The 8,043-nt window shown below is 35.8% G+C and overlaps 1 protein-coding gene across 7 annotated transcripts in view; it reads right to left on the reverse strand.

Annotated features, from left to right (window-relative positions):
- Positions 1-405: 405 nt before the first annotated feature.
- The window catches only part of HIPK3 (homeodomain interacting protein kinase 3), a 64,669-nt gene continuing 57,031 nt past the window's right edge, over positions 406-8,043 (reverse strand). For all 7 annotated transcript variants that reach the window (XM_006771459.2, XM_015568989.1, XM_015568988.1 and 4 more), the window contains 3 exons: positions 6,636-6,871; positions 5,183-5,310; positions 406-4,328 (listed from right to left, as the gene is read on the reverse strand). In XM_006771459.2, the coding sequence (XP_006771522.1) occupies positions 3,852-4,328; positions 5,183-5,310; positions 6,636-6,871 (841 nt within the window). In that variant the 3' untranslated portion in view covers positions 406-3,851. The remainder of the gene's footprint in view (positions 4,329-5,182; positions 5,311-6,635; positions 6,872-8,043) is intronic.

The raw sequence follows: 8,043 nt of genomic DNA on the forward strand, positions 1-8,043 counted from the left end.
ATTAATATGTGGCAGCTTTGTAAGGTGCCCGTTGGTAACTGGGAATATCAAGGGGAACACTGTGTAAAGTATATGATTGTCCAACCTTTAAGGTATATACCTGAAACCAATACAAAATACTGAAAGTAAACTGTAATTGAAAAATAAAAAGAACTAGTGGAAAGTAAACTAGTTAAACAGCCTGGTTCATATCCCAGATTCGCCATTCACTAGCCATGTGACTTTGGGAAACTTACCTAGATATTTTGACCTATTTCCTCATTTTTCTAATGAAGATAATAATACCTATCTCACACAAATGGTTTTGAGAATTAACTGAGAGAAGTTAGTTGTTCTAAATGCTACTAGCCAATCCCTTCCCTACCCTATAAGCAGTCCTGGGTTGGAAAAAAAGTCAACAAGCTGTTTGCTGCAATATATATATTTTAATTCAAAGTGAATCGACAGTAATACACCATAAATTCTTATTTTGACACTCACCAAAATAGTCACCTGGAAAACCCGCTTTTTGTGACAAAGTACAGAAGGCTTGGTCACATTAAATCACTGAGAACTAGAGAGAAATACTATCGCAAACCGTAATAGACATTACATCCATAAAAATTTTCCCAGTCCTTATTGTAATATTGCACAGTGCAATTGCTACATGGCAAACTAGTGTAGCATAGAAAAGCAAAAACAAACAAACCAAAGAAAGAAAGCCACAAGTCTAAGATTGTTAAACAGTTAACAGTTCAAACTTAGTAATCAAATCTATCATTGGTTCATTAAAACAAATCCTCCTACACCTTGCAGTGTATGATTTAACTTTTACTTAACGCAAACAAAGTTTAAAATAAGTAGTAGAGATTTTTAAAATGAAAAGGCTTTGCTACTACAGTAACATACTTAAACACCCTGAAGAAAAAAGTAAACTAAATATCAGGATATTTGATAAAAAATAATTTGTAAATTAAAATAGTATGCAAATATGCAACTTGAAATTCATGCAGTGTTTTATTTAAGAAAGTATTAAAAAACAAAGGAAACTGGTAAAAATGGCTTCAATGAGGGTATAAATCCAAACCTTTTTTGTCAATATGCTCTAGGCTTTAACAGGATTTTAACATTTTTCATTTTTAAACACATAAAAAGCCCATGATTAGAATCAGTTCAGAGTGATGTACTTAACTGGGTTATGCCTTTATCAAGCATTACTATTATATTATGAAAACATTGAAGTTTATCATTTACTGTCCACTTAACAAGACCATCGTAGTCTTGGAACTGAAAAACAGAAAATAGGACATTTCAGGGTAGTGAAAATGGCCCTGAATAAAAAGCAAACTGCGCCAGTTTTGTACCTGTTGTGGTACACACATCAGTCGATCCTTTGCACCTGTTTCTGGTGCATCCGCTGCCAGCACTGATTCTTTTCCAAGAAGTGAACAGATACCAGTAATCTGCTGGACCATATAAATAAAATTAGAAGGCTGTGGAGGGCAACGACGTTTACTTAAATAGTGACTCCATAAATTTGCCATCTGTAAATAATCTTTTAAATTAATCTTAGGCTACTCTTTTTTATGTGTAATATATACATATTTCTATTTATATAAAATGCATAGAATTGATTACTAAAAACACTGAAACTTGTGGGGAAAATTAAGTCCTTCATTTTCAGTGTGACTAAAAATGTACTGCTGGTTTTTATTTTATGATCTAATACTGTAAATTTTAAAATCAATTTCAGGCACATTTATTTCACTGATTATTAAATAAAACACTGCTTGTGTTAATGGAGTAAAGAAAAGTTTGTCCATCATTAGCTTATTGTCAACACTGTACTAGAGCTGTACTAGTGGTATGCAATTCATTTATCAAAGAAATGCTATAAATCCAAAACATTTGGAGAGCTTTACACTCAAATGCTTTGTACTGTTTATTCCAGTAAATGCTGTAAGATTATATTCCAGATTTTTAAGGAAAAAAAGTTAAGTCAAGCCTGCAAGATACAGCTTTCTCAAGTGTCTACAATGCCAGTATGAAAATAAAAAATTAAGTTACATTGATACATCCAAGTTTTTATATGCAGTGATGAGCACAAACATTAATAGATAAAATACTGATGCAATTAACACACCCAAAATAACATATGCAATTATTTTCCATCATTTACAATACAGTAGTTACAATGACACTCCAAACAGAAAAGCAAAGTAAAAAATCAAAACCCCAACTTCTATTTCATGTAATTAGACTTATACAGAAATTAGAAGGCTAAGTAACAACTAGTTAATCACCTAATTTCACAGCTATCTGAAGTGGCAATCGTTATATAGCAGCTTATCTATGATACATTCAAGATAAATGATACAATGTATTACTTGCCCATAAGCTAAAACACAGCCTGTTTAATACCTTTCCTTACATTCCACCTCTACACTACAATATACTTGAGGTCTATGCAAAAAGTAGCTACCTTTTATATAGGAAATGGATGATTAAGTCTTTGGTGCTGTAAAGCAACTTCATTTAAACATCACCACCATCACCAAAAAAAACGAAAGAGAGAGTAAGAAAGGAAAAACCCAAGACACACTTCCTAGGAAGAAATGCATGTAATTTCTGTCCCTGACGGAATGTATTAAAAATAAGCAAACACCACCAACAAGCAAACAAGTACTACAATGTAAAAATACTTTTTAAAAAAACCAAAACCCTCACATGCATAAATGAAAAATTGCACACAAAGAACTCACATCTTTTCAAGCTTCAACAGTAAATATTTTGCTACTACTTATTAAATACTGCATGGTTTTCCCAAGCTAAGATGAAACCACATCATGAATCAATGAGCAATTTGCATTTTCTTTCATTATCTACTCAAAGTCATGCCTACTGCACCTCTAAATATTTTATTAAATCCAATTATACAGCAAACACTCCCAAAATAAACTTAGATTGTATAGCAGTTTTACTTAACTGTATATAAAATGCTGTGTTGTGACAGATATCAACTATCCATTAGATACTGAATCAGTTTTTCTTAAGCACTACTAACTGCTTGCTTTTCTTGAAGCTAGATCATTCTGAAAATTCAGACAGCAGAATTCAGCTATAGCGAACATGCTGCCCTCTTAGTAAGGAAAAAACAGCTACAACCTGAAATCATACCACACAAAACCAAAAATGAACATTACTCTATCAAAAGAAAACTAAAGAGTAGGTCTGACTTTTAAGTGCTGCAGTCCTCAACATTTATATATAGGTAATAACATTAACAACCTCAAATATTTAAGGCACTATGTGTGGGAACGGTTTACAATGCAGCTGAGATTATTAGAACAACATTTAAGAGCAAAGTCGAGGCAACATTTTGCCCATGCAAAGACACATGCAAATGTAAGGAACAATAGCTCAATTTCTTAGGTAAGTGACCCCACATTTATACACTAAGACACAGATAATACAATTCACTGGTATGCTGTAATTTTGACATATGTGCATCTGTTGCTCTAAGTCTGTACACAGAATGGCTTCCCAAATGTGGACGTGTCTTGCACTAGTTAGAAGGCAATTTTATAAAAAATAGCAGGAGCAAAACTGGACTTCTGCTCCCATAAGTCACCTGTCTAGAGTTACTACATAAGAAGATAACATGACCAAAGACAAGTTATACCAAATGTGCAAAACACATTAAAAGTGAGTTTGTTTTTTTTAAAGCTCAAAGTTGTTTAAATTGCACCCAAGTCTACATGATTCAAAAATAAGTTTCTTGTGCCATGGCTAATATTTATTAAATACCATGTTTTTATTTTTAATCAAATGTTTCTATCATTGAGCTTCTTCAATATACTCCTTTTGAGTTTTCACATATATGGATACTGGCTGAGTTTTGTTGGACTCAATGGAAATCCAGTATATGCAGGTGATGCTGCAATGTAAGAATGTGGTGGGAAGATTGGTTTGTACTGAGTCTGATGAATAGTTGGGGACGGTAACAGGCGGGGATTTATGCCCACTGGGACCTGGTGAACTATGCCACTGGGATGGGATAGACTGTAAGTTGGATGCTGTAACATAGGTCTTGAGGTACATGGAGAGGCTAAGAGGTGGGCCACTGGTGCAGCACTAGTGAGGGTGGCTGATGATGGGTATGGAAGTAAGGTAGGCTGTCCTCCAAGGTGCGTACTTCCAGCCAGATGAGCATGCACAGCTGTGTGATTGGGACTTCCATGAGAAAGAGTGAATGGATTACTGGTAACACTAGTAGGGATATAAGCTTGCTGTCTTCGATGTCCGAAGTTTCCATTCCATTCTTGATGCCCAGATCCGAAGTGCTGAACCTATCCAAAACAAACAAGCCAACGAAACACACTAAATACATATTTATAAGTTAAAAAGGAAAGGGTAAGGGAAATTACAATAAACTGTGACTGATATCTCATAGAGGATCTCTCAGATCTTAGATTGTACTAAGTATAAATCAAGAGGGGAAAAAATGATATTATATATTAGTACTAACATTGTAATACTTATTACTACATATTATTATAATATTAACATTGCCACTACCACTGCTAGTAGTATCACTATTCCCCCCACCACTAATAGCTACCATTGGAGGAATACTTATCATGCATAGAGCTAACATTTTACATACAAGACATTATTTAATTCCAAAACAACCCCATGATATAGCTATTATTCCCATTAACTGTGGTCCAGATTAGCTGAAGAGACCTGGCTAAGGTAATATTTGGCAAAACCAGGATTTGGACACAGATCTTACTCCAATAGCTGTGATCTTTTCTTTCCCCAAGTTTAGAAACTCACTGGTGAACAGATGGAAAGTACTCAATAAGACACCATCTCTCACTATCACCATGACCAACACATAAGAAATGTAGCCATCAATCCATTAATGTGCATTCTGATTTAAAGGGTCTAAGAAAACAAACACACTAAAAATTATATTTAAGAGAATCTAAGAGCTTCATTCTTCTGAGGCATTCAATTTCTGTGGATAATCTGCTTAATTTTCCTATATCGGGCTTATACTCTTTAGTCACCTAGGATAAGGAAAGGGTAAAATTTATTAAGGTTGCAGACAGTTTCAGAATCTTTTCCCCGCCGAGTGAAACACTGCTGCATTTAAGTCCCAAAGGCTCTTTCTTACAAGTTCACAAGACAAACGCACCTGACTGAAATGCAAATGCTGGGGCTGGAATGCTGATGTCGATTTCTGCTGACGAGTACCCACTGTGGAAGGCTGGTTCAATCTTCCAGGAGCACAGCGTCCTTTTATTAATGGCTGGCATATAGAATCTGCCGATGAGCAAAATGTTAAAGCATTAATGCTTTTCCTTCTCATATAAAAATTAGAAAGGTCTTTAGATATTTTACACAATAATGATTTGCAAAACTTAAAATTAAATAAAAAGGAAAGGGATCTGATGATTTCCAAGCACTGGATGATATAAAAAGAGATTTCTTTTGTGCAACTTGGCAAGATCAACTTGGAAATTCGGAGATGACTTTTGATAATACTATTCTCTGTGTTCTGAAATTAAGACCTTTTAGCCATAGCCGGTTTGGCTCAGGGGATAGAGCATCGGCCTGTGGACCCAAGGGTCCCGGGCTCTATTCTGGTCAGGGGCACGTACTTCAGTTGCAGGCTCCTCCCTGGCCCAGGCCTTGGTCAGGGCCTGTGCGGGAGGCAACCAATCTATATGTTTCACATTGATGTTTCTCTCTGTCTTTCCCTTTCTCTTCCACTCTCCCTAAAAATCAATGGAAAAAAATGTCCTCAGGTGAAAAAAAAACTTTTCAGAGAGATGAAAATTAAAACCACAATGAGATATTACTTCACACCTGTCAGAAAAGCTACCATCAGTAATCAACAAACAAATGCTGGGGAGGATATGGAGAAAAGGTTCGAAACCCTACTGCAGTTTGTGGGAATGCAGACTGGTGCAACCCCTGGGGAAAACGGTATGGAGTTTCCTCAAAAAATTAAAAATGGAACTGCCTTTGGACCTAGTGATCCCACTTCTGGAAATATATCCTAAGAAACCTGAAACACCAATTCGAAAGAATATATGCACCCCTATGTTTATAGTAGCATCATTTATAATAGTCAAGATCTGGAAAGAGCCAGATGCCTACCAGTAGACGAGTGAATAAAAAAAAAAACCTGTGGTACATTTACACCATGGAATACTGTGCCGCTGTAAGAGGAAAATCTTATCTTTTGTGACAGCATGGATGGACCTGGAGATTATTATGCTAAATGAAATAAGCCAGTCAGAGAAATATGATCTCACTCACACGTCGAATCTAATCAACTAAATAAACTGATGAACAAAATAGAAACAGAGGCATGGATATTGGAATAGACCGACAGCTGTCAGAGCAAGGGGAGGAGGGGACTGAATGAAAGAAGGTGAAGGGGTTAACCAAAGAACATATATGCATCATCCAGTCACAGACAACAGTGTGATGGCCAGAAGGAAGAGGGGGCAGAGGCTGGGTGGAAGTGGGCAAAGCGGGGGGAAATGGAGACATGTGTAATAGCTCCAACAATAAAAAATTTAAAAAAAAAAAAAGACCTTTTAAGGGACTATCAAAGAAATAGGGAGGACTCAGCTTACCTGTGTTTGCCATATGCTCATCGGCATTTAATCCATTCTCTAGTCCCATTGGTGGCACCACAACAGTACAGACAGCTGGCTTGGTTTCTGTGTTGGAAGAGGGCACCAGTTCTGTGTTCTGATGAGTGTCCTCCACGAAACTGCTCTCTGCAAATGGACTGTCATGTCCCGAAGAGTCTGATGTTGGAGAGCCATCCACAGTATCACAACCACTTTCCTGCTCTTCATCTGACATACTACAGTAAGAAAGTACTTTTATGAATAATATGCATTTCACATTAAATGTAAAGTTAAATGATATCCAGGCTCCAGCAAGTTGGTAACCAACTTATTCAATTATTTCATATCTAATTACAACTTCTTCCTTGGTCAATAACATTTTTGCCATAAATTTTTTAGACTCTCATGTTAATTCTCTCTTCAGACTGATAATCCTAATCCTGTCCTGTTTAGGAACCTCCTTTTAGCACTGGATTTTCTCTTCTTTCCTTTCCCATTTGATCCTTAGTAGCAGTTCATAAATCCCATTTTATAAATTCCAGAACTTTTCATCAAATACCACAAAAGCAACACTCTTCTGGATAATTTAAATGACACGTACGAACATTACGGATATTTCGAATGAAATTCTACTGTTAAAATACATCTCTTTAGTGCTGCCTCGTGTTCTTTTTACTCACTATTTGAAAGGTCTTCCCCACTCCTCTGCAGGCCTAGCAAGAATCCCATTATTTCTCATCTTTTCCTGACCCTTTAGGGCCCTGACAATCTCTCTCCTCGCGATTTCCACAGCATTTATTGTCTGTCTTAATCATTCAATTCATATTTAACATTTTGAAGCATATCTCTCTATAGGTACATTTTAGTTACATATTTTTATTCATATATCTTATACATACATTTATATATGCATGTTTTCATATGTACATACATATTTATGTATATGTGTGTATAGTATCAACTTCCAAACCACATTATAAGCAATTTATAAGAAGATGTGGTAAAGTTACTTTGTCTTCCACAGAGCTTTGGTTATAAGTATGCAATACCTGACTAAGGAAAAAGAGAAGACAAGTGTATAAAATTAACCGTTTGGCTGCTGACGTATTTTTTCGGACATATGCCAAAACTGCGGCACTAATTGCGCGTGTATGGGAAAAAATGTAAAACACTTTTTATACAATAAACTCACTTGTATTGCTTTGCAACAACAAAAATTAAAAAATACCAATTGTTTACATAAATTTGTTTTAAATAAGAAGAGCACGATAGCGCTCCTTAGCAGTCAAACGGTTAAGACCTAAAAGTTATTCAAATTTTGTTTTCACTTAAAAAAATATCCTAGCCGAAACCGGTTTGGCTCAGTGGATAGAGCGTCGGCCTGCGGAATGAAAGGTCACAGGTTCGA

Source organism: Myotis davidii, unplaced genomic scaffold (genome assembly GCF_000327345.1).
Source record: "Myotis davidii unplaced genomic scaffold, ASM32734v1 scaffold425, whole genome shotgun sequence".
NCBI lineage: Eukaryota > Metazoa > Chordata > Mammalia > Chiroptera > Vespertilionidae > Myotis > Myotis davidii.